This window comes from Candoia aspera, chromosome 3 (assembly GCF_035149785.1).
Source record: "Candoia aspera isolate rCanAsp1 chromosome 3, rCanAsp1.hap2, whole genome shotgun sequence".
NCBI lineage: Eukaryota > Metazoa > Chordata > Lepidosauria > Squamata > Boidae > Candoia > Candoia aspera.
The window spans coordinates 158,039,047-158,066,917 of record NC_086155.1 but is presented as its reverse complement, the minus strand read 5'-3'; the positions used below and the strand labels follow the sequence as shown (position 1 = coordinate 158,066,917).

General features: G+C 36.8%; 1 protein-coding gene across 7 annotated transcripts in view; it reads left to right on the top strand.

Moving 5' to 3' along the window:
* The window catches only part of PTPRM (protein tyrosine phosphatase receptor type M), a 516,027-nt gene that overhangs the window by 232,489 nt on the left and 255,667 nt on the right, over positions 1-27,871 (top strand). For all 7 annotated transcript variants that reach the window (XM_063299123.1, XM_063299121.1, XM_063299120.1 and 4 more), the window contains exon 7: positions 2,875-3,168. In XM_063299123.1, coding sequence (XP_063155193.1) covers positions 2,875-3,168 — 294 coding nt within the window. The remainder of the gene's footprint in view (positions 1-2,874; positions 3,169-27,871) is intronic.

Genomic DNA, 27,871 nt, shown 5'->3' with positions numbered 1-27,871 from the left:
TAATAATAATAATATAATGTAGTATAATATCAATAATATCAAAAATATCAAAATGAGATGGAAGACAGGGAGTTTATAACTTGAACACTCTTGAACCAAGGTATTGGATGATATAATAAAATAAAATAAACCACTCAGTGTGGTGCACCTAAGATATCACTACTATGAGACTAAAAGAAAAGACTTCTGGTGGGGACATGGAGGACAGAACTTCTGTGCCTGAGGGCTCAGTGGGCAGAACTCACAACACGGCAGTTTTTTCGGGCTCAGGCAGGTTTTTTCTGAAGCCCAGGAGTGTTTTTCCAGAGAAAGGAAAACACCTGGAATCACCCCGTCTGTCTTCCAGATGGCTGCTTGCAGCCAGAAGATCACAAACAGCATTCACATTCGACTGGTAAGACCTAGCCAGGAGGCTAGGACGTCACCATTTCCAAGCTGCACTGTAGCCTTAAAGGGACACTAAGACTGGCCACCCCATTTCTAAATAACCCAATTTATATTTCTTTTACGTATGCATACCCTAAGAGAAGCTTTCTACAGCAAGAAGAAGCAAGTTCTCTTGGTTCTTATCGTTATTTTTGGGATCAATTTTTAATTTTTTTTTAAGTTTTGGACTTTGTTTTCCCTCCAAATATTAAGGAGGGTTGAGAGTAAATAATTCTCTCCCTGTTATTATATTTCTATTAAATTTGAAGATATTAGCATTTTCCTACATGTTGAATCGGCTGTTTTGAACTTTCAGTTTTCTGCTTCTACTTTCCCTGGGAAACTGTCTGCATATCTCACTTTCGCTTATGTAAACAAATTCTGGAATTCCTTCATATCTTCAACTTTTGCTGGTTAAGCTCCTAGGGGGCGCCATAATCTACTGCGTGGAGGATTTTAAACAGACTTTCTCTGATGTCCACCGAGATTTTAAACAGATTCGTTCTGATTCCTACCAAGTTTTGTGCAAGGCATTCAGGATATTTTGGAAAATATGAGGCCTAAAATGTGTCATCTGGTTGGGGATATCGTGGATGAAACAGAGGAATTTTAAGAGCAACAGAAATGTCTCTTCTAAGAGTGAGATCAGGACTTCTGTTGAAATGCTGGAAGAAGATCAGATAGTCGAGTTGGAGAAATTTAAGGGAGAGAGCGAGTTGCAAGCCATAAGTGAAATTGATCTTCTGGTGGAACACCAAGGAAAAGAAGGGGTTATTATGTATAGGAGGTCTCCTGAACAGAAGTGGGAGTTTTTGAGGGGGGCAGTTGCGTGTTTGATCTTTTAAAGAAAAAAGCTCTGTGCACATTGTAGGGATATGTAAATGCTCTGGTTTAATTTGAAGTGGGATAAGGATTTAAGAATATTTATCTGGATTGCTTTTAGGGTTTGGCTGATTTTATTTATCTTTAATGATTTGGATTGTCAGGGACGCGGTAGCACTGCGGGTTAAACCGCTGAGCTGCTGAGCTTGCCGATCAGAAGGTTGGCGGTTCGAATCCGCGTGACGGGGTGAGCACCCGTTGCTAGTCCCAGCTCCTGCCAACCTAGCAGTTCGAAAACATGCAAATGTGAGTAGATTAATAGGTACCGCTTTGGCGGGCAGGTAACAGCGTTCCGTTCAGTCATGCTGGCCACATGACCACGGAAGTGTCTACGGACAAACGCCGGCTCTTCGGCTTTGAAACGGAGATGAGCACCGCCCCCTAGAGTCGGACATGACTGGACTTAATGTCAAGGGAAACCTTTACCTTTACTAATGATTTGGATTAAGATTATTAAGGTATAATAAAAAAATTAAATGTCTATCTGGATGGTTTTGGGCTTAATCTGATTAAGATTATTAAAATTGTTGTATTATCAAGTACAATGGCAGACAATTTATATGTTTTTTAGTTTGATCTTTATTATAGTAGACAGGAATGTATAGAATATTAGTAGGAAGGAAATAATTAAATAAATGTTATCTTTGGGGGGGGAGTTGATTATGAGGTTTATATATATATATTTTTCTTTTAATATAAGGGGAGGGAGTAACTGTATTTAGTGATTTTTATAATGTGCCAATGGAATGAAGTATAGAAATAATGTGATTTTGGTTTAATATAGAGTAAGGGATTGATTATGGAAAATTTTTGTATATGCTTGCTGTTAAACTTCGGAAGTCATCTCTTTTTGTAATTCTGAAAATTTTTATCTGGTGTTTCTACACTTTTTTAGTTTTTCTTCTTTTCTTTGTAGTTTTTTGTTTTTCTGTAGCTTTTATCTTTGCTTGAAACTTAATAATCCTTATAAAAAAGAGACTTAAAAAAACAATGGAGAAATGTAAGCAGGGGAGCTAACAGGAAATATAAACAAGGATTTGTCACAGCAGTGTACCATGCAATTTAAAATGGAGAAGTAGCAGTGAGAAGCAAACATAGCACTGGCATTCTAAGAAATTCCCTTCCACTCTAGTAAGGCTGATTTCTTGAAAGTCAATTAAATCATTGAAGGGTGGGCTACAATGGTTATAGAGAACTGGAAATTGCACTGTTTTTAAGTAGCTGAGGTAGTGGATAGTCTTCTTATATTGTGCACTCTAATCAAAAAGTGGTATAAAATTAGAAATGTCTTCACCAAGGAAAGTAGGACTAAGCAAAAGCAAAAACTTTGATCAAGCATAGTGCATTTGAAAAGCAAAATAATATTACCTATAAGTTGAGTAGGGAGATGGCTCTTGTCTTCTGCTTTGTATCCTGAAAAGAAAAAGAGAGTCCCTGCTTTTGCACTCTGATTAGGACAAATGAATGGTAAGAATAACTTTTTTCAGAAACGCCAAAACTATAGAAAAGCTTCATATTAGATGAGGGGTTGTTTTAATACACATATATACATTATTTATCTTTCAGAGCCTCCGGTTCCCATTGCACCTCCTCAACTGTCATCAGTTGGTGCAACCTACTTATGGATACAGTTGAATGCCAATTCTATAAATGGCGATGGACCTATCATTGTGAGACAAATAGAATATCGCACCTCAAGCGGCAGCTGGTATGATATACAACTAGTGGATTCGACAAAGTATAAAATTGGACACCTGGATCCTGACACAGAATACGAAATTAGTGTGTTGCTCACTAGACCAGGTGAAGGAGGTACCGGATCTCCTGGACCAGCACTTAAAACAAGAACAAAATGTGCTGGTAAGTAGACCTCTATATAAAGTAATTCACAATCTCACCATGCTATTTGAAATAAGTGAATTTGACATTCTAGTTCAACTGTAAAACATTAAAACTAGCAGTTGCTATCTAGTTACCTAAGTAGATAGGTTAAACCAGAACACTGTTAAGAGTTACTGCTTTCAGTTAAAATTAAACATGTGTTTAGTATTATAGTATATTATTTTCTATCTTTTTATGCCTTGCAAGTTTGGGTCTGAATGTAGTGCCATCTAAATCCACGTAGGAAATAAATGCATTTATATGTCTTACAGTCTGATGTCACTTCATAAAGTTACTCCAAGAGAGGAAGTGATTGCTGGCTCATCAATAGGCAACATTCTGAGAGAATAAACATCCTCTTTAGAAATTCAAAATAAATACTTCATGCTAACCTTTGTTAGCAGCCAGTGTCTCAAGACAATGGAAACATGGTAGTTTCCATCAGTAAGACTCTTTGTAATCACCACAAAGTAATTATGTGTGATCGCTAATTCTAAAACCATTTTGATTTTACCCAAACTGGATAAATGAGAAGAGAATAATCAAATCTGATTTCTAGACTACTAAAAAGGATGCTCTGCCAAAACACCTCACCTGTAAATATGAAAATAATGAAGAAATAATAGAACCAATTTTTGTTTTATTCTTTACCATTGTTTAATCTGTTTAAGGTCTTTTAAGATACCCACCGTAAAAGTATAAACTATAAAAATATAAACTATCAATTAAAACATTATCAAATGCATACTGTATAACTATATAAAATAATAAAGGCATCATTAATTTCAGGAGATAGCTATAAAGTGAACCTTAAAATCATTCCCCAAACCATCTTTCGCACTATCCTAAAACTCAGTAGTGAAAGACTCATGTGTAGTTCTTGGGGAAATATATATCCTAATAGCCCATAGCTGTAGGAGTAGAGGACAGCTTAAAAATAAACTTTATTGTTTAGGTAGGTTGAAAAGTTACTGTACTTAAAAACAGGGCCTCTGGGACAAAAATGTAATTATAGTCATAAACAAGACAGACAGACAGACAGACAGACAGATAGACAGACAGACAGATATTTCAAATTTCTATCACCGCCCATCTTTCCCAAAAAGGGGACTCTTTTCGGTTAATTTTTTAGTCAAACACCTTCTATTATACTGTACCTCTAATAGTGAGAGTGAAATTTAATAATCAGTAATGGAAGTATAGGGAATTGTGGCTGTTAAGAAAGGATGCCAGTGGCACTTTCTGTTTATTCAGCAGCGTGAAGCACAAATTGTCACAGCGTTAGTGTTTGGAAATACACTAGTATTTGTGTTGAGACTTAGGTAGGTATGAAAACAAAAGCAAGTTAGCATCCACAGTTGCCAGAAGCTGTAAGTCCATTGACATTTATCTAGTAGCAGAACATTGTTTGTCTGATACCTTATTACTATTCTTTTAACAACTTGAAAAATATCAAGAGGGTGGTGAAGCAGTGTTGAAACTTAATGGTGGCATATAACCTGTCACCGTGGCAACTAATTTAATGTAATTATTTACAGATGTCACGCCAATACAAATATGTATTCAAATGCTTAAAGTGTACATATATATTTATGTATGTATGCATGTGTTTCTTTTTAATGTTAATGGTCCCCAGAGTGTTTCACAGTTGGTAAAAACAAAAAAACATAAAAATAAAATGTTTAAATTGCAGCATGATAACCAAAGCCTCATAAAACCAGAGATAGAGTGTTAAGCTTACTGTAATCACAACAGAATCTATAAAGTTTGAGTAAAGTAAAAGACAGTCAAAATGCAGCCCCCAAAAAAACCTTTCTGTGATTTGGTACAAAAGTCTCAGTATTTTTTTACGGTAGCTTATATTCTTCCCAGTTTGCCTTTTTGTAGATTTAATTTGCAATCTATGCACTGTGCATACCTGAATGAATAAATATGAGGCAACTGGTTCCTGCTGTTCCATAGAAAATCTTTCACTGTAATTAGCAATGCTAGTTTTTCTTCTTATAAGTACAGTATTTGTGGCCCTCCGAATATTGCTGAACTACAGTTCTCAATAGCTGTAACCAGCTTTCCACTGTCAAGGAATGGCCACCCCTTACATAAATTGATGCAGAACTCCAGTATAAACAAATCAATGAAACAAATCCATGTACAAGTAATAAAGAAACATGAAGCTTCAGTGTATAAATAAGATTGTACGAAACCCAGAAAAGGATGAATGTATGAACTGATGTATGGACATAATGGAAACTAAGATAATTTATGGTAGAAAGATACAGAGAGAGAGTGAAAGGTATAAATGAGAATGAATTATATTTCCCATGGCATGATGATTTTAATTACTTTTGCATCTTACTCCTTTCTTTTTCTACACTTCACATAGTGCTCCTTTGATTGATTAAAGTCAGTGTTGACTCTTAGTGACTAGATAGATAGATAGATAGATAGATAGATAGATAGATAGATAGATGTGTTTAATCCAAAGGAAAGAGTATGATGAGTGTCTATTTAAATATACTAATACCCTTGAACTATCCTGAACTCTTATGAAGAGTGCTATAGAAATGTTTAAAATAAAAAAACAAAGAATTATGAGGCTGTTTTTAAACATTTCTCCCAGTTAAGGAGGGACGCGGTGGTGCTGCGGGTTAAACCGCTGAACTGCCGATTGGAAGGTCGGCGGTTTGAAACCGCGTGGCGGGGTGAGCTCCCGTTGCTCGTCCCAGCTCCTGCTCACCTAGCAGTTCGAAAACATGCAAATGTGAGTAGATCAATAGGTACCACTTCGGCGGGAAGGTAACGGCGTTCCGAGTCGTCATGCTGGCCACATGACCCGGAAGTGTCTATGACAACGCCGGCTCCAAGGCTTAGAAACGGAGATGAGCACCGCCCCCTAGAGTCGGACACAACTGGACTTTACGTCAAGGGAAACCTTTACCTTTACCTTACCCAGTTAAGGAACCTTTTTTGAAAATGCAAGGTAAAGCATGGCTATATAAACTTGAGATTTAAATAATTTATCTTAGCTGAAATATTCCAGTATACAAAGTTGGTTACAAAAATTAATTTGTAATGTATTGTTACAGATTTTTTGCCTTTCTTGGGGCAAAACAAGAGAACAGCAAAATAGTAGTTACGGGTGCATACTAGTCTTCCTTCTTTTGCTAAATATAGCTCCATCTACTGTATCCTTACAAGGCTTTAAATGGTTAAAAACTTGCACTTATAAGAAATCAGTAAAACCCTTTAAGAGATGAATCACAATACCTTTCAATTGTAGTGATAATTGTATGCTACAAGCTTGTTCCCTTAGGGAGGAACAGACCTATTCAAATTCAAAGCACTGTACCAGGGTTGGTTTTTTTTAAGCAGTATTAATGGTTCCCCAGAATGTTTGAAATATACTTTTCCATAGCACAATGAGATACCATTCTGCTAGAACAGCCTTTCACTGGTAAATAAAGCTGAATCTATAATTAGAATGAAAGAAAATAAAGACTTTTCCAAAGGCAGCTATCGAATTTGCAGAAAAGCTGTTTTCACATACTTTATGAAAATCTTTTACATTTTTTAGAATTCAAATGTATAAACTAAGTACAAAAGGTTAAGATCTGAGGTTAATAAACACATTTCAGTTTCAAATTGTGCAAAATATCTACGGGCTTTTGCCTAAATTGCTGGATATAAATTGTAAGATAAATTGTCTGTGTTTGATTATCATATTTGATGTGTACTAGACTTCATTCACACTGGAATATGTAGTTTGACACTGAAGTCATAAAACTCTTAACTATGACTACAAGTTACCACTATACTAAAGGACTCTATTAAAGCACCATATCCAAGACAATCCAGCTAGAAAGACTACAGATAAGAATGGTAATCAGTACATGAACGGACTTCAGCAAAGGATCGTTACCTTGTCGTGGTGCTGGAGCTTGAGCACCTCAATGATGCCATGAGCTAAACCGTGAAGGGCCACCCAAGACGGGAAGGTCATGACAGAGAGGTCAGACTAAATGCGATCCCTGGGGAAGGTAATGGCAACCCACCCCAGTATTCTTGCCGTGAAAACTAAATGGATCAGTACAACCAGAGATATGTCGGTATACCATCGGAAGGTGAGACCCCCAGGTCGGAAGATGGTCAAAATGCTACTGGGGAGGAACAGAGGATGAGCTCAACTAGCCCCAGACGTGATGACGCAGCTAGCTCAAAGCCGAAAGGACGGCTAGCGGCTGACGGTGCTGGTGGTGAACGGCGAATCCGATGTTCTAAGGATCAACACACCATTGGAACCTGGAATGTAAGATCTATGAGCCAGGGCAAATTGGATGTGGTTATTGGTGAGATGTCAAGATTAAAGATAGACATTCTGGGCGTCAGTGAACTGAAATGGACTGGAATGGGCCACTTCACATCAAATGACCACCAGATCTACTACTGTGGACAAGAGGACCACAGAAGAAATGGAGTAGCCTTCATAATTAATAGTAAAGTGGCTAAAGCAGTGCTTGGATACAACCCAAAAAACGACAGAATGATCTCAATTCGAATTCAGGGCAAGCCATCTAACATCACAGTGATCCAAATATACGCCCCAACCACAAATGCTGAAGAAGCTGAAGTAGAGCAGTTCTATGAGGATCTGCAGCACCTACTGGACAACACGCCTAAAAGAGATGTTATTTTCATCACAGGAGACTGGAATGCTAAGGTGGGCAGTCAAATGACACCTCGAATTACAGGTAAGTATGGCCTGGGAGAACAAAACGAAGCAGGACATAGGCTGATAGAATTTTGCCAAGACAATTCACTCTGCATAACAAACACTCTCTTCCAACAACCTAAGAGACGGCTTTATACATGGACTTCACCAGATGGACAACACCGAAATCAGATTGATTACATCCTTTGCAGCCAAAGGTGGCGGACATCTGTACAGTCGGTAAAAACAAGGCCTGGAGCTGACTGTAGTTCAGATCACGAACTTCTTCTTGCACAATTTAGGATCAGACTAAAGAGATTAGGGAAGACCCACAGATCAGCTAGATATGAGCTCACTAATATTCCTAAGGAATATGCAGTGCAGGTGAAGAATAGATTTAAGGGACTGGACTTAGTAGATAGGGTCCCGGAAGAACTCTGGACAGAAGTTGGCAGCATTGTCCAGGAGGCAGCAACAAAATACATCCCAAAGAAAGAGAAAACCAAGAAGGCAAAATGGCTGTCTGCTGAGACACTAGAAGTAGCCCAAGAAAGAAGGAAAGCAAAAGGCAACAGTGATAGGGGGAGATATGCCCAATTAAATGCAAAATTCCAGAGGTTAGCCAGAAGAGATAAGGAATTATTTTTAAACAAGCAATGCGCGGAAGTGGAAGAAGACAATAGAATAGGAAGGACAAGAGACCTCTTCCAGAAAATTAGAAACATTGGAGGTAAATTCCAGGCAAAAATGGGTATGATCAAAAACAAAGATGGCAAGGACCTAACAGAAGAAGAAGAGATCAAGAAAAGGTGGCAAGAATATACAGAAGACCTGTATAGGAAGGATAACAATATCGGGGATAGCTTTGACGGTGTGATCAGTGAGCTAGAGCCAGACATCCTGAAGAGTGAGGTTGAGTGGGCCTTAAGAAGCATTGCTAATAACAAGGCAACAGGAGACGACGGCATCCCAGCTGAACTGTTCAAAATCTTGCAAGATGATGCTGTCAAGGTAATGCATGCTATATGCCAGCAAATTTGGAAAACACAAGAATGGCCATCAGACTGGAAAAAATCAACTTATATCCCCATACCAAAAAAGGGAAACACTAAAGAATGTTCAAACTATCGAACAGTGGCACTCATTTCACATGCCAGTAAGGTAATGCTCAAGATCCTGCAAGGTAGACTTCAGCAATTCATGGAGCGAGAATGGCCAGATGTACAAGCTGGGTTTAGAAAAGGCAGAGGAACTAGAGACCAAATTGCCAATATCCGCTGGATAATGGAAAAAGCCAGGGAGTTTCAGAAAAACATCTATTTCTGTTTTATTGACTATTCTAAAGCCTTTGACTGTGTGGACCATAACAAATTGTGGCAAGTTCTTAGTGGTATGGGGATACCAAGTCATCTTGTCTGCCTCCTGAAGAATCTGTATAACGACCAAGTAGCAACAGTAAGAACAGGCCATGGAACAACAGACTGGTTTAAGATTGGGAAAGGAGTACGGCAGGGCTGTATACTCTCACCCTACCTATTCAACTTGTATGCAGAACACATCATGCGACAAGCTGGCCTTGAGGAATCCAAGGCTGGAGTTAAAATCTCTGGAAGAAACATTAACAATCTCAGATATGCAGATGATACCACTTTGATGGCTGAAAGCGAAGAGGAACTGAGGAGCCTTATGATGAAGGTGAAAGAAGAAAGTGCAAAAGCTGGTTTGCAGCTAAACCTCAAAAAAACCAAGATTATGGCAACCAGCTTGATTGATAACTGGCAAATAGAGGGAGAAAATGTAGAAGCAGTGAAAGACTTTGTATTCCTAGGTGCGAAGATTACTGCAGATGCTGACTGCAGTCAGGAAATCAGAAGACGCTTAATCCTTGGAAGAAGAGCAATGACAAATCTCGATAAAATAGTTAAGAGCAGAGACATCACGCTGACAACAAAGGCCCGCATAGTTAAAGCAATGGTGTTCCCCGTAGTAACATATGGCTGCGAGAGCTGGACCATAAGGAAGGCTGAGAGAAGGAAGATCGATGCTTTTGAACTGTGGTGTTGGAGGAAAATTCTGAGAGTGCCTTGGACTGCACGAAGATCAAACCAGTCCATCCTCCAGGAAATAAAGCCAGACTGCTCACTTGAGGGAATGATATTAAAGGCCAAACTGAAATACTTTGGCCACATAATGAGAAGACAGGACAGCCTGGAGAAGATGTTGATGCTAGGGAGAGTGGAAGGCAAAAGGAAGAGGGGCCGACCAAGGGCAAGGTGGATGGATGATATTCTAGAGGTGACGGACTCGTCCCTGAGGGAGCTGGGGGTGTTGACAACCGACAGGAAGCTCTGGCGTGGGCTGGTCCATGAAGTCACGAAGAGTCGGAAGCGACTAAACGAATAAACAACAACACATGAACGGAATCCTTGTTCCGTCCCAATCACAAAATACCAGATTTGAAGACAAAAATTGATTGATTAAAGTTTTATTTATTTGTTTGTTTGATTGATTGATTGATTGTAGTGCCACCCAACCCCAACTGATTCTGGGCAGCTCACAAGAAGGCAGTCCAGACAACACACTAATACATATACAAACATATCCAACAAGTGGGTTCCATTCACCCTACCCCAAGGCCTGGAAGAACATCCAGGTCTTTAAGGCCTTCTGGAAAGCCATCCAGGTGGGAGCCATCTGGATATCAGGGGAAACCTTATTCCAGAGGGTAGGCACCACTACAGAGAAAGCGTGCTTCTTGGGTTCTAAAAGATGACACTGTTTGATCTAGGGTATCTGGAGTGCACCCATTCTTGTTGGATCATACTAGCTGGGCAGAAACACAGGTGATAGGCGGTCCCACAAACAATCAGGCTCTATGCCGTGTTATAGCAATACCTTTAAGAGATGAATCACAATACCTTTCAATTGTAGTGATAATTGACTGAGCCAGAGTTGGTTTCTCTCCATCCAGGCCTGCACAGCCTCCAGGCACTGGGACAGGACTTCGACAGCCTCACTTGGCTGATCTGGGTTTGAAAGATATAATTGGGTTTTATATGATACTGGACTCCAAACCAGCAGATGACTTCACCCAGTGGTTTCATGTAAATGTTGAACAAGAGGGAAGAGAGTGTTGAGCCCTGTAGCACCCCACAAAGGAGGGGACTATGAAGTAACTTCTCCTCCACCAATCACCAGCACTGACTTGTGTTCTGTGCATGTTTATGAATAAAAACTTCATGCAATCAAGATAACTTCAGAATGGAATGTCTGCACCTAGAACATTTTTAAAGAAGACCTAATATTATAGAAATTTGAATTCATTTTTAACAAAGACAAGGACACTGAAGAATACATGAAAGAATTTAGCTTCATGACAGGACCTTACTGATCTAGAATAATTGAATATAACTTGGTGAAGTCTCCTATAGCCATTAATTTGTAGGTAAATACCAGTTTGATGTAGTGGTTAAGGCATCAGACTAGAAACCAGGAGACTGTGAGTCCCAGCTTAGGCATGAAGCCAGCTGGGTGACTTTGGGTCACATACTCTCAGCCCTAGGAAGGAGGAAATGGCAAGCCACTTCTGAAAAAGAACTTGCCAGAAAAACTGCAGAGACTTGTCCAGGTAGTTGCCAGGAGTCAACTTTGACTTGAAGGCACAACCCCCCCCCCCACTTTCTGAAATAGAAAGGATATTTATTTAGTGATGGCTTGTTATATTGTTTGTAAATCTTTGTGGTCATTCAGCATTTATCCTTTTTAACCTATTATTCTCAGAACTGTTTTTTTACATGTCTTAGTGTGCTCATTTGTAGCTAGTAATAACTGAATGTGTAGTCATGTTCAGAGACTATAACTTACTGATAATTATTTTGAAGCATAATGACTCTTGTGACAAATAGTGGGCCATCACAAGAGGAATAGGAAATATGGTCAGAGTTAGCCAACCTGATGTCTTCAGGTGTTTTAATTGTAACATTTCTATCTATTTTTTCATTATTAAAACAGTCGCAAAGCAGGATTTTGGCCACAATACCTGATTATTAGTGATACTATCAAGGGGGAAAATGGAGAGCATCAAGTTATCTATCAATGAAAAAATGTCAGTAAAAACAAAACCTATTGTTCTAAAATAATGTTTATATGAAATAGATTTTTAAGGAAAATAGTAAATCACTATATATTATGTTTTTCTTATTCCTAGTATGATCAGTTATTCAGTTTTAAAATGGAAGCCAAAATTGAGCAATTATACAGTTGGGATTCCTAAATTACAGGTAGTCCTCAGGTTGTGACCACTTGTTCAGTGACCATTCAAAGTTATGACAGCACTGAATGAGGGGGATTTATGACCAGTCCTCAAAACTGCAGATGCTGCAGCATCCTGCAGTCACATTTGTGACCTTCCTTGCCAGCTTGCCACAAGCAAATTAATGGGGAAGCTGGCAGGAGGTCGCAAGTCACCCCAGAAACTCACTCCTGCTCCCACTGCTTTTTTTCCCGAGGAGTCCCCACTGTACACACTTGCACCGGAATGTGCACCTACCCCCACTGCATATAAAAGGCAGTGAGAAAGTCAGAAGTTATTTAACATATTAACAACTGCAATAAGATAATTGCTGCTTCAATAAAGAAGAGAATCATTCAGTCTCAAAATACTCCATAGAGTAAAAAAATAAAGTTTCATATCTTTTCCAAATATGGTGCCGTCTGGATGTGATAACTACCAGTATTCCCATTGCCAGTAGGTATAAGTGAAGGACTTTGTCCTTCATCAGAATTTTAGAAAGCTTGGGCAAATAATGAACTTATTCCTTTATTTTCCAACCCACTTGCTTCCACCACTAGAGTTTCTTTCAGGGTAAGAGAAAGATTCACCTCATTATTTGTTTTGAAAAGAGAATCCTGTTCATTCTTACTAATGTCATGCAAAATGAGAGGTTGGCTCCATTCTTGAGTTCTTCATACTTCGTAGGGGACTCAGAGAAGCAGTAAGCTCAATAACAAAAACAAAGAATGGCTGACTGCAACCAGTCTCCCAGCTATGTGGAGCTCAGTACTCCCATAGTTTGTGCAGCGAGCTTCTGTGAAACTTCCAGTTGCTCTTACTTGGAGGAAGTAATGCTTATGTTTGCTGTCCAGGGTCACTTGAAGGGCTGGGTGGGATGTTCCATTGTTCACCTGCATTGCATTCACCTACATATTTGCTGATAATAAAAGAAGTATTACTTGTTTTAGAGTCTACATTGTAGCAGACACAACCTTAGTTTGGACATTCCACATAATGTAAAAAAAGAGCTTTTTCTAAAATAATCTTTGCTATTCATTTTTAAAATTTGATATTAAAATAATTAAGGAGCACGTTTTATAAACATGATCCATGTATGTATTTTATTATAGTAATTTGATAAATAGTGATGTATAAATAGCTAAAGTTAATGGTAGAGAGAAATCTGTTCTTCCCTACAGCTTGGGGGCAAAACAAGTTCAAATTACAGAAGGTTAATTGAATTTTTTTTCATAGTTTAAAATTAAAATATGTTATTCTTTATTGGGATGCACTTAATGGATTGTGAAGTTTCTTGGTCTATTTTCCGGTATTACTATTTAATCAAAATGCATAGGTCATATGCTGAACAAAATCACATAATTTTATCTTTTTAATCAACATTTAAGAACAAAATAAAATATAAATATTATTTCAAAGGAATATCTTTCTTCAGAATAGATACTATTCCACTATATATAAGATATGTTTTTATTATTAATTTATTTTTTCTCTGGCTACTATTCCCTTGCTACTATTAATTTATTTTTTCCCTTGCTACTATAAAAAGAGTATATAAAAATTAAAAAGTGTCCTGTCTTTTGAAGAGAACTTGCCACTGGCAATTTATCAGTAATATTCAAATGGAGGTCAAGCAAAATACAAAGGACTTTTAATTAGCATTAAAAAGAATTTTTGCTAATTTGTTTTTCTGCACGACTAAATAGTGCAGAATCATCTTGGTCATGGAAGAGGGCACTGCTGGATATTGGTGTGGAGTATTAATTAATGTTTGGAATCACTTTTATTTAGTAACTAGTATACTATATAAAAACAATACCTGAATCATTCTAAAGATTTATTTATCTATAAAATTATTCAAAGGACTTACTCTATATACTAGCTTTTAATATATGAAAATATACTTTGCATCCCTCTCTACTGATTTTCAGAGATATGTGCTTGCCTCACTTTTAAAAAAATTGTACGTTGAGGGGACTTCTAGTTGGCCATGTCAACTAATTGAGTTAAATGGATATAGAATCTATTCTTAAAGACATTGGCTTATGAAAACATTCCATCATATATGCATACATTTTTCCCCCAGTATTTTACCTATTTTTACAGGCATCAAGATATTTTTTTTATCATCATTCTGAACATCCAACCTAGTTTGGTTTATTCTGATGAATGAGCTGATAGTGGGCTCTAATTTAAAAATGAAAAATCTTCCGTTGTTTTATCCCTGAGAAATTAGCTTATCTCCTCAAATATGTTTATATTTTCTTTTGATTTGATTTTTGATTTTTAAGGTTTAACTATTCTGAATGCTATGGTTGGGTTGATGTGTCCATTTTCAAAATAGTACAGCAAAATTTAGAGAAGGCTTAAACCAGTTTAGATTAGAAATTCTGGATAGCTTACCTTTCTATTTAGAACCCAAACACAATTTATTTCAATATCAGATAATATTTTCAAGCACAATGTATATCAGTCAGCTTTAATATAACTAACAGTGAACAGTTTGAAGAAGTTCACAAGCAGAATACAAAGGCAGTACAATCTTGATTTGAGATGGTGTTAGAAACTAGTATTTTGTGGAAGTTGAATAAAAGAGTGAAACTCTTCACAAACAAATAGAACAAAATGCAGAATATGGAATTTTCCCCTTAAATGTCATGAAATTCAAGCCAATTGTTTGTAAAACTTTAAAACACTATTTTTTCTTAATGGATGCACATTGATTTTATGACTTTGGTTAAAACTTGGGTTGCATTGAAAATCAACCTTCAAAATAGCCCAAGGGATCTCCTCATGTTTGAGTAACATAATAGAAAAAAAATGAGTGCCTGGAGATGCTATATTAGGATTTCATAGCCTTTGCTATACAGAACTTATTTAACACATTAGTACACATGCTCTCAGTAGCTCACAACATGCAAGATTTTGTTACTGTAACCTTATAATAAAGAGTCCCTCTGGTGGAAGGAGATGGGTGGTGACAAATTTGATAAATAAATAAATAGTATTAGTGTTCATAACTCTGGTATTCTAGTCTGGTCTATCTTGAAGGGCTGACATCAATCTTGTAAGTCTGAATGAGCTCCCCCCCACCCCCACCCCCAGATTTATTTTCATGAGAACTAGAGAAGGTAATGTCTGAGAAGCTGACTCAAATTGCATTTCTGCCCTGGACTCATTTCTTTTATCTAACCACTGTCTTGATTGCAGCTCTTCCTCTAAGTTATTCCCACTGCCCATTACAATTGGCCCCCGAAAGGTTGTTGTATACTCAGAAAAGGGCCACTGGACAAAACTCTCCCAAAGCAAAAAGAGAGGAGAAATAAGAATACTTTGCCTCTCTTACTGCCACAGAGTAGGTCCAAACATAGGTTTGCACCCATTCTTAGTCAAATTCACCCTTCATCATCCTCCGGGCATCCGTTCTGTGACTTCATCTCTTGTGTGGCCTTAGAAAAGCAAGGAGCCAGCTGGAATCAGCCAACAGGGAGAGGTCACTTGGGGATGAACAGGTCAAGAGCCTGAGATGCCACTTCTTGTCAGCAGGGAACGAGGCCATTCACCCACTGGATCATTGGGGATCCCCCAGCACCTGCCAGAAACTGACAGGATCAATAAGATGCCTGGGGTGGACCACCTGAATGGGTCCAGCCCTGGGAAGGGAGAGAGCAGCAGTCAGTCACAGCTATACCAGGAAGTGATGTGACCATGAGAAAGGGCAGATGGTAATTTCCCCCACATCCAAATCGTACAGTTAATTGGAGGTAAGCACCAGGTCTAATGTGTGACCACCAGATTCCTTGAAGCCAAGATTACTTGGGACAAACCCATGGTTGTCATGGAGGCCATGACCTCCTGAGCTGTACTGGAACTGAGCCCCCAGACTGGGAGTACCAGCAGATGAGAGGTCTCTACCACCAGAATGGCAACCAGGTCCAGGCATTCAAGAAGGGAACGTAAGGAGCTGCAGAGACACAGAAAATGACACTTTGTTCTAGTGTCATTTTCTGTGTAATGCATATACATATGCAAAAATATCTTTTTTTTAAAGAAAGGAAACAAAAATATTCCCAATATGAATTTAACCTGTATTTTTAAACACATAGTCCAGAATCAACGAAGTACAGCAGCTAACTTGAAGGACATTGTAGTATGAGCCTCAGGAATCTCTTAACTTTCAGAGCCTCCTAATGGTGAATGAAATTCTATTCCCCCAAAAGGCACATAAACAATAATAAGTTACTTCGAAGAAATTCTAATACTTTGGTTTAAAAAAATGAGCTGATAAAATATTCTAATAATTAATGAAGTTAGAAGTATATTTTAGAAATATTCCGTATTCTGATACCTTTATGGTATATGTTTGTAGAAAATTCTAGTACTCCAAAGTTTTCTAAAAGAAGTGCTGCTCTGCGTGGTTCCTCTGAAAAACAGCCCTCAGTTCTAAATACACATGGTGGGAAATTAACCCAATTTACATCTGAGTAAATAAGCATGCAATTGTTTCTGGTGGAAGAGGTCCATAAAATACATATTATTTTTTTCAATTATTTACAAATATCTGGTAAAAAGTATTTTGCATAATGAGATCCTAATGTTCTTTTAACAGACAATGTAAGATCATTCTCATACATGAAATGGAAATTGCAGAGCATTTGATATTTACAGTAGGAGTAGAGTTCAGCGTGTTCAATGTAAAGCATAATGTAAGAAATCAATAAACAGCTGCTAACATCCTGTAGGAAAATTAAGGTCTGACAAAGTAAGGTGAGCAATTGACAGATTATCAAGCTAAAACACTTAAAAGGGTATTCTTTTGTGTGCATATGCTGTTTAAATAAGACAGGGAAATAAAAAATAAAAAATTCATCTTTCATTGGAATTCAATTAACAAGCTAGAAACATGTAATGGAGATCACTTGGGTATTCCAACTACTCAGATTAAAACTTCTTAGCATTTCTTTTAAACTAGGGAACACTAAACAATTTTAAAATAGAAGTCTGAGCTTTCCCCTTCCCACCCTTAGAATAATTTGAAGCATAAATTATTTCTTACTGAATTTACAGCAAAATGTTTCATGACAGTATTATTATATTCAAGTGCTCCCCCCCCTGCTTTTTTTCCCCCTCACAATTGGGTTGTTAATATATGCACTGCCTATTTTCAGGCAGAAGTTGTTGTGACATCATGATTTTAAGGAGTAAGGATTGGATACATTCCAATGTTTGCTGTTCAGTTCCACCAGTCTTATAGTTCCTGAATTTTTCAAATGTAAATGAATTATTGGTTAAGCAGAAAATAACAACTTGAATCGATATGAATAGCGGAATCCCAAGTAGCCAAAACAGTTTCATTTTGTAGTGAGGTTTCCTCTGTCTGGTTGGAGTTTGGTAAAGATTTTTCATTTGCTCTGCCCACTTTCTTGCTATCTTGCGACAGGTTTCTTTGCTCTAGCTGGCTGGGGAATTCTGGGAATTGAACTCCACACCTTTTAAAATTGCTGAGGTTGACAAACACTACTCTAGGTAGATCTTATATTTACCTTGGCAGAAACTGCTTCCATGAAGTTGAAGTGATTTGTGCCTCATCCTAATACCCCCCACTTGGTACATTTTTTACTCAGGTTAGCGCCTGGAGTAGATCTGCATTAGTCCCTTTGACATCAATGGGAATTAATGCATAATTAATACATTAATGGTGATCAAGCAAAGACAAGGAACTTCCTTCAATCAAGAACTGCATCACAGCAGGTGGTAATTTATTAGGAAAGGCTGAAACAAATAGCAGGATCAGAGCTGAGGAATGATTGGGCTTATCCCCCCCCCCAACTCCCTTGCAGAGATTCTTTCCTCTTTTGCTCTCTTACATACATTGCTGGATGGGGGTAAGATAATTCTTGCCAGAAATCTAAGTAGTGACCAGGCTGCAAGACACAATTCTTATTTGCATGTTGTTTATAACATTTTACTATAAGCGGAATTATCTGTAAGTCTGTCTCCTTTGCTTGGGAGACATGTTCATAGATTAAAAAAAAAAATTATCTTCATCTTTGTTTTCCCCTCCTCTCAACAGAATGCAAGCATGTACATGAAAAAGCATATGTAGTATGATAATTAGATTTTTTAAAAAATGTTTCTTATCAGCTTATCATGTACTATTACACTACAAAATTCAGTGATAAAATTTTGTATCAAAATGAATTTGCTGACAAACTGTTTATAACTTGCACATCTGAATGAAACTGGAAACTGTTTTATATTGATACAAGACCTCTATATGTTTCCCAAGTATCCTTCTATCATAACTAAACAAACTGAGATTATTCACCCTTTGTATTATATTGCAGTAATGTATGAATTCAGAGAAAAAAATGTCAGTTACAGATATTCACTCTCATACTCTAGCAGCCTTGAAGAAAAAGGTTTTGCTCATCTATGTCCTTCACATTTCATTTCCAGGAGTGGAATTTCATCTGCAAAACTCATTCTGATAAGCTCACTGAACTGCAGAGATTGTCTCCTCTCAATAAATCCGCATTTACACATGTTGTTTAATGCAGCCACCAGTGACTAAATCATAGTTTGAAAGTGCATAAAATTTGTACATGACAGCATACAAATTGTATCTGGTTCCTGACCCCAATCCCTTCCTTAATAAAATGGCATATCCTGAATAGATAGGGTTGTTGTAGCCATAATGAAAAATTGTTGCTCAGAGCTTCTGGGTTCCCTTTCCTACATTTCATTAGGTGCCTTGGAGGAAGGAGATCAAATACATTTCTTAAATGACTGGTGTATGTGTGCATCTTAAATGAAGTTCTTCTATTGCTCAGGTTGCTTTCATAACATGAGGCAGGAAATTTTATAAGCATGGGACTAAAACAAAAGGAAAAGGATATACGCAATGGAGAATTATAAAGGATCAGCATTGGAAGGCTCTCAGTACTTATTGACATCTTTAGGTCTTAACAGTGATTTATATTTACTTTTTACAAAAAACTCTGTCTCTGTAATCTACATAGCTCTAATGAAATTTAAAAATCTACTACTGATAAAGGCAGTCCTTGCTTAACAACCATTTGTTTAGTGATGGTTTGAACTTATGACAGTGTTGGAAAAATCTACTTGCGACCAGTCCTCACATTTACGACCATTGCAGCGTCTCCACGGTCACATGAAAGCAATTTGGGTGCTTCGCAACTGGTTCATATTTATGACCATTGCAATGTCCTGTGGTCACATGATCACCATTTTTGACCTTCCCAGCCAGCTTCTGGCAGGCAAAATCAATGGGGAACTGCATGATTCACTTAACAACCACATGGTTCACTTAACACCCATGGCGATTTGTTTGTATGGAAATTTAATCTAACCTTTAGTTGCCTCACTTGTTTCAGAACTCAGGACAGCACAGTTAATTTGGCATAGTAGAGGTATCTCTTATGATGGTCTTAATGCTTATGCCCAAGAATTACTATGAGTATGCATTCAGTTATATACAGTTACATGATATGGGAACAAAACCAAAAATAAAGTAAAACAAAATAGCATATGCCACATTTTATCAGAATTGACTTTCACAATTCACACATCTGTTTAAAATGAGTTTTCTTCTCGCTATGAAAACATTAAACCCAAATTATAACCACTTAGGGAATGACTGCAGACTGTCTTAAATCCAGAGTTCTTTTATGAGTGATTTTTTAAAAAATCTACACAAGACTTTTGACAAACTAGAGCTTTATTGTTAGTAAAACAGGAGATGAGGATTTTTCCTTTGACTCCTCCCCTCTACATAAAAATGCTGCAGGTAGCTGGCCTCCAACCAAAGTAAAACTGAAGAAATAGTGCTGGGAGCTACAGATGGCAAACCAGCAGGACTATTATCTAGATTAAGCAACAGTAGTTCCTCGTGGTAGCCCTTGTAGTGGGGGATGAAGCTCTGGACTACAGTTATTGAACATTAAAAAGTTAATGTCTTGTTTTTATTGTGCTTTCTCCAAATATCTACTAGGATATAAAAGCAGATTTACAATCTTTTGTTGAATAATATAGTGTAAATATAGTGTAAATATCAAGGGGAGACATCATTAGGGAGCTCTTCCCATGTTTTTTTTCCAGAATGGATAGTGTAGACAGCCAGGAAGGTTGCAGTTGTGTAGCAGAAAGCAGCAGCAGTGGACGTTCTACCACATCCAAAAAATAAAAGCTCAACGCTCACCAAGAGAAATTTCAAAGAACTCCTCAAACACATTGAAGAAGTCTCTTTAGCTGAAAAAAAACTTCTGATAAATTGTTAGACAAATTTTTGGAACAGTACTAGTTGTAATAGAAGAAGAAGGGCTAATAAGGGACAACATTATATAATGTGCTAATAAGGCACATTAAAGTAGAACACTGACTTTATGCTTTGTTACATCTAAAGGTAGGACCTGGCTGAAAGCAGGAAAATTGAATTCTTGAGGCAACAGTTATTGTAGGAAAATAGAAAAGCAGATGCTCGGTCAGACTAGGAGGTTTTCCTTACTAGGAGTTCATGATGTATATACTTCAGAATGGACTTTTTCCAGAGCCAAGTTAATGTCTAGATGGGTATAAAATCTATTGATGGGGATTAGGGTGCGATGGGTGGAGAGGGGACAAGGTAGCTCTAACTTACTATTGTCTATTTTATTATATAGATTCTGAATAGTTTTTGAGCTTCGGGTCCTGACAGTTACACAATGTCATCTACCTGCCTTTAAGAGAATCCTAAAAATGTGGCGCTTCTTTCAGGCTTTCATTTAGGGTATCTGGGACCCCTCTATATTAGAGGTGATGTGGGGGGGATTATCTTTTCATTGTTCTCTCCAAACAATTTTAAATATGGTGGGGGAGGTTCTGTTTTTCGTTTTGTGAAGCCATCATAGTGGTTTTTGGAGTTGGGTGGCCTAGAAATTGGATAAATAAATAAAAATTTAATACTAATATTCCCTTGATTACATTATCAGTGTTTAAATATTGTCCCTTATACCTTTATAAGAGAGCATATTACCCTTTAAAAAGGCACATGACAGTGATAAATCCACTGAAAAGTATGTAGTTTTCAGTTGCTTTCAGTGATGTTTCAGAGCTAGTTAGCCTCTCTGAGGAGTGGTGGTTCATTTTAAGGCAGTCAAGTGAGTAAACTGGATCAGCCGATATACATGTGTGAAGGACTTGAACAGCATAGCACAATTGATTCCTCTGTTATTTATCTTTGTTATCCATTCTTCACTTGTGATATATTTAACATATTCAAGACTGCCAGACTAGACCAGAAACATTGCAAGAAGTTGCCAATTGTTAAGAAGATTGGTTTAGCTACTGAAGAGCTTTTATTTATTATTTTTAGATGAAACATTATAATTGTGTTTCCAATATGGTCTAATTTGTGGTTCAGAATCATAAGAAAGGCATCATAAAAAACAATTCTAGGCAGTAGCTAGAATATTATGCTCTGCTTTTCCTTGTTTTGTGACAGACCACTAACCTTCTTTCCCTTCAGGCAGAAGCAGCATCTGTTCCTTTGGCCTCCTTATGAAAAAGAAATGAAACTAACATCTGCATCCTTACTTTTAAAACCAGTTCAGGAAATGCTTCAGGTCCCGACAGTTACACAGTGTCATCTACCTGCCTTTAAGAGAACCCTAAAAATGTGGCGTTTCTCTCAGGCTTTCATTTAGGGTGTCTGGGACCCCTCTACATTAGAGGTGATGTGGGGGGATTATCCTTTTCATTGTTCTATCCAAACAATTTTAAATATGGGGGTGGGGTTCTGTTTTTAGTTTTGTGAAGCCATCATAGTGGTTTTTGGAGTTGGGTGGCCTAGAAATTGGATAAATAAATAATTAAATATTCCCACAGTAGATTCTGGATTTCCAAATAAAGTCCTCCCTATTAATATAAGCAAGCTTACAGGCAGACTCTTTTTAAAAAAATAGAAGAAAGAAAGGTCCCTGAGTCATTTTCTGACTCCTTGGGGGATGCTGCTTTCGCAACGTTTTCTTGGCAGACTATAGAGCAAACGCTTTTTAAAAAATAGGTAAAGGAAATGTCCTTGCCCCTGTTCTACACTTAACCTATTAAATGGAAAATAGCATTTATAGTCCTGCATAAGCAGACAGGCTACACTAAAGTATTTAGAAGTTTAGTTTATAACAGGATAAGGTCAATTGCTTATATGTATTCAGTTAATAATGGGAAAGGAGACCTCTTTAACCAGTCCTGTCCCTTATACTATAACATACCACTGTTGGTTTGTTTGTCTATTTATTTAATTTGTGTGGCCGCCCATCTCACCAAATTACTCTGGGTGGCGAACAAAATTTAAAAAATAAAAACAATTAAAATAATACTAACATTAAAATACATTGCAGCTGAGAATAAAGCACCCATCATAATGACTAAATTATGATAGGTGCTTTATTCTCAGCTGCCCCTGACATCTGATTTGCCCCGACATCTGCATGTTCCATACAAATTTCTGTAATTAGGAAATTGTATATACAGTTGTGCCTGGGAACCTTATCATCCTGCATTCCAAACCATGTAACCTTGTAGTGTCATTGTGGACATGAGCTCAATGTTGATTAAACATGTTAGTGGAAGTTGTGAATAGTTACATTCTAATCCGTATAAGCAGAGTTCCTCAATTCTTTTATATGTTTTGACTTAAATGATTCAGCCTAACAAAGGTAAACTAGTAATAAGGAATGCATTAAAGCATGGTCCCATGAATATTCATTATTACAGACAGTTTTTTAATTTCACAACTATGACTTCTAAGCCATATTAAAGTCTGGAATTATCATTTAACAATTAATTATGATTAACTGTAAGAAAAGGAAGGTCTTGGAAATTTGAACCATTAATCTATAAAGCATCCACAATGTGAGTGATTTCTGTTGAATTGCTTTGGACTAAACAACTTGAATCCAACACTTAACCATGTTTCTTCATTTCCTAACATTAGCCATTTGTATTGAATGTAAATCACTTAAAATCACCATTTAGACCAAGTACTGGTTAGTAAAATTTGATAAACGTCAAACAAACAAGCCTATAGCCTAAAACTTCCACCATACTACTAAATAAAAGAAAGAGATTTTAAAAAATGCAAATATGGTAAGAGGTGTTTAAAGGAAGGCATGGATTTGTCACATTCACAGCCAGCCAGAATCTATGTTTGCATTCACATATTCAAGGAGAGGTGTACAGTTGTGGTTAAAAAATTAGTTGTGGTTAATGCAATAGAAAAAAAAATACAGATAATAGGAGAAATGCTTTAAAAATACACATTTTTATAGAGGCTTCAAATGACAAATAATGTAATTTCATCATTACAAATTATGAAAAAATGTGATAGAATGAACTTATTTTTATTAGTAGCTGCCTGTAGACAGTAAGGAAGATGATCTAAGGAAGATATCCAGGAATCATTACCTAGGCAAAAAGGGATGAAACATTTTTAAAGTCCAGAACTAGATAACGTTCAGAAGTGGCCCAGGCATTTGTACATGATAATTGCGAGATTATTGTATGCACAAAGATGGAAAGATTTGGCTCTACCCACAATGGAGGAATGGTTGGTGAAGATGGAACTTGCTGAGATAGATAAATTGACTTCTTTGATCAGAGAAAAGACAATATCTACATTTATGGTTGACTGGAAATCCCTTATAGACTTTTTGCATGAAACAGAAAAACATGAACTTACGTCAATGAAGATTCTCGGTCATCCAGGTGGAATTGTCTTTAGGTTGAGTCATGGCAACTGGATTTCTTCCTTTTTGGTAGAAATGTTTCTCTGCTTGTCCAAGCAGCTTCTTCAGAACTTATGATTTGTAGTTTTGATGATTAGCAGGATAGATTATAGAAAGAATAGAGTTATGTTGTAACCATAGAGTAAGAGGTAATTTTATAATTGTACTTATAACTGCAGTAAAGAAGATCAGAAGCTACGTCCTTGTAACTCTTTTCTTTTCTATTTTTCTTTTACTTTCCCCCCCCCTTTCTTGCACTTTTAGCTTTCTCTTTGATTTCTTTCTTTTACTTTTTCTTCTTACTTTATATTAGTTTGTATTAGGTTTTATCTTCCTTTAAAAAAAATCTTTGATAAAAATTATATAAGGAAAAAGAAGTGGCTCAGGCATACACCTCCACAATTTACTGGGGTGTAAGAAGGAGAGGAGGGGTAACACAAGCAGACTTGCAAGATTCTGTTATTATATAGTCAATCTCAATAAAAGTAGCTTTAGCTATATGTGGAGTGGTCTTGTCTACCTAGTGGAGTTGACACTGCCTTACAGCAATTATCTACTACTGTACATTCCCTGTTGCAGTCATGAAGCAGATTAGTAAAACTCCTATGTGATGTTCTTAATATTCTTGACAATTCATTATTAGTATTTGGACAGCTAGGTGCCTAGAAAAAGCAATTACAGAAAAAGTTCACCAATACTATGCCAATTTGTATTCACTCTGCAGAAGTGGAAAATACAATATTAACATTTTAAGAACTGAAGTGCAGTATCCCCTTGGCAGGATGGATAGGAGACACAAATGATAAAGCAATTCTTTATGAGTCATCTCTCCTCCAGCCACAATTGAGGCCTTTGTTCATCTCTCAGTTTTTAAAAAAGCATCAGGATTTCATAACATGAATTTCCATGCAAAAAAAATGAGTTATTGAATGATTCAAAACCTTTGGTTTAGTGTGCTCAGTTTTTTGGTCCAATGTTGAAAGCTTCTAATTTTTGCAAAGGGAACATTAATTTCTCATTGCTTTGTGATTTCCTGTAATTTAGAAAGTGAATGTTCAAAGATGGGTATAAGAAGACATAGAAAGACCTAGTCTGTGAGTTTAAGTATCGTATGTTATTAGAAAACCATACCAAATTCTACTTCGTGTTGTGTTTTAAGCTTTCCGTATCTTTAAATTTCTTCACTGATTATAATGATTGTTGCATGATAGTACAAGTTCAAATTATTTTTAAGCAGGAAGTTTTGTAGAAAACTACTGCAAAGTCTGTTTATTTCATCATCCAGAGTAAACGCAAATGATATTTGATAATATATTTCAAAGGGACCAAAATGTAGTATAATTTTTTTTATATATTAAAAACTATATCATTTTATTTTTTGCTTGTAAAAAGTATTTTGAAGTGTCTTGCATCCCAGAACATCTGTCTTTTTTCCATTCATTTGTTCTTAATTTTACTTGACAGAATTACTATTCTATCTGCAAACCAAAGTCACTGTTTCACACACATGGATGTCTGATACTACTTACTTTTGCTCTAAGGCAATAATTTTCTAACATATTCACAGTTATAAAATGTTAGCACAATCAGCAGAATATTGAGTGCAGCAGTGCTGAAATCTCTGTCTTAATATTTACAGCCTTAATTTTGAGTAGTTTACATCACTTGTCTTCCTATCGATTAAGGTATAAAGGAACTGTTAACATAATAAATTCATTGTTACTTCACTTAGTCAATGTTAATAGTTCCTCAGGAACTCAGAAAAAAAGTGAAGCATGCATAGTTTTATCTGAAGAATATTTCAAAATGATTAGAAGACATTATTTTGCCTCCAGGATCATAATGGTACAAAAATGTGTGTTTACATATATATGTGTATGTATATGGGTGTGTCTTTAATCTCATGTATCTCTTTCTGTTCCTCCCTTTTCTTCTCCTCATATAGTATACATCTCCTTTTAGTCATGATATTCTACAAAACTCAGATAAATAAGGGGTAAGTGGGATGTGACTGGGTAAGCCAAATGCCCAAGCAAGTTAGTGAACAGGGATACAAACACAAGTTCAATAGGAGGAAGAGATGAAGAAGAGAGGTGACTGCAGAAGTTGTGAGTTCTGAGGGACTGTGTGCTCAGTTGCAACTGGTGAAAAGGTCATCTCCTGAATAGCTGTTGATTGCAAGGGGTATAACCTGAGATCTATTGATTACCCATTGTAGCAACTGAGTGATTACCTCCTTGTTTAGGCTATTCCACTTCCTCAACTAAGCCATTAGGGGAAAGTGATTATGTTATGCTGGAATTCTTCATTTTAAGTGAAACTGAAGCTGAAAATAATCAAAATACAGATCTTTGACTTCCCAAAGCCAAATTTTAATAAATTCAGCATAATTTGGTTTCCATGGCAGGAGAAATTAATGAAAAAGTAACTCAAGATAAGTGGCATTTCTTAAAACATGAAATACTAAAAGCATAACTGCCAACAATTCGAGGGAAAAGATGAAAAGAAGCCAAACACTTAAGGCTGAGTAAACATCTGAAAGGACACAAATAGAGTGAAAAGGAAGACTACATAGTTATTTCAGAACTATAGAATGCATCTTGCTTTAAAATACATATTTTTTGAAATGATTAATTAAAATCATTTAATGTTGTTACTCTAATAGCTTTATACTTGAGAAAAGAAATGCTACTTCTTTAGTCGGTATAAATCACAGTATAATCATAGTTACATTGGTTCTAGGAGTGTAAATCAAAAGGTTCAGTTGAAGCCACAGAGGTAAACCCTTTTTCCTTTAAAGATAATGTTTACAGTGTGGGCTATAAACAATATCTCAATTTTCAGATCATGGGGTCATATAACTTAATCCTAATAAGTGAAATATTTGTAAGTCTAGTTTTGTAAGGGTGTTTTTGAATCTGGAAAAGAAAGCCATTTTAAAAACCTGGCAGACAAAGATGGACATTCCATCCTTATTTCTTAAATGAAGCATAATTCCATTTGTTGGGAAGTCTGGCAGAAAAAGAATCGAACACCTCACTGAGACCTCACCTTAATGTACTCATTAAAACAAGAGCTGGAGTATGCCTACCTAGTTTTCAGGGTTCTGTAATCTAACCCTTTTTTCCTGGCATTAAACCTGATTAATGAGTGTGTGAATCTAGCTTCCTTGATTATGCACTGCTGTTAAGACCTTGATAGGTTTCTTCAGAATTATCACCTTAATTTCAACAAAATTAAGATGTTCTTTTACATGAAATGGTCCAGTAAAAATGGTCCAGAGGTTCAATTTTGCTGCAGATGCCATCTATTAGACAAGATGTGAAGAAATTTTATCATGATTATTTGTTTTATTATTTTCGCTTAAACTGCTATTGCTTTGCTGACAATTTTTCACATATGTTTAAGACAATAAAGGTTCTTCATTCTTGAGGCATTTGAAGAGCCCTAGTGTTTGATATTTTAAAATCCCAAGAATTCCAAGTGTAACCTCAGCTTTTTATTTCTTAAAATGTCTGAAAACAAAAGGGCAAAAGGACATCCTGCCAATCTGTTTCAAAATGGATTGTTCTTTTTCTCTAAATGTATGCATTAGTAGGGGTTCAGTGGCATTTTCAGGTTCACAGACATTCTGCAAGGCCACGGACTTCATCAAATGCCTTCCTGAAAGGACTTGCTGTAAAAGATAGTTCTGAAGCTGAGACATGGTTAATGTCATGTCTCCCTGGCCCTAGAAGTTGACTCCAGAAAGGAAACAAATATGTACATGGGATTTTGTGCATGTGGTTTGAAACTGAGCTTGCTAGTTTCCCCATATGGTTACAAAAGAGAAAACGGTTGTATATCAGCTTGGTCTAGTGTGCATTAACATTACCTATATTTCATTAATACATTCCTTCC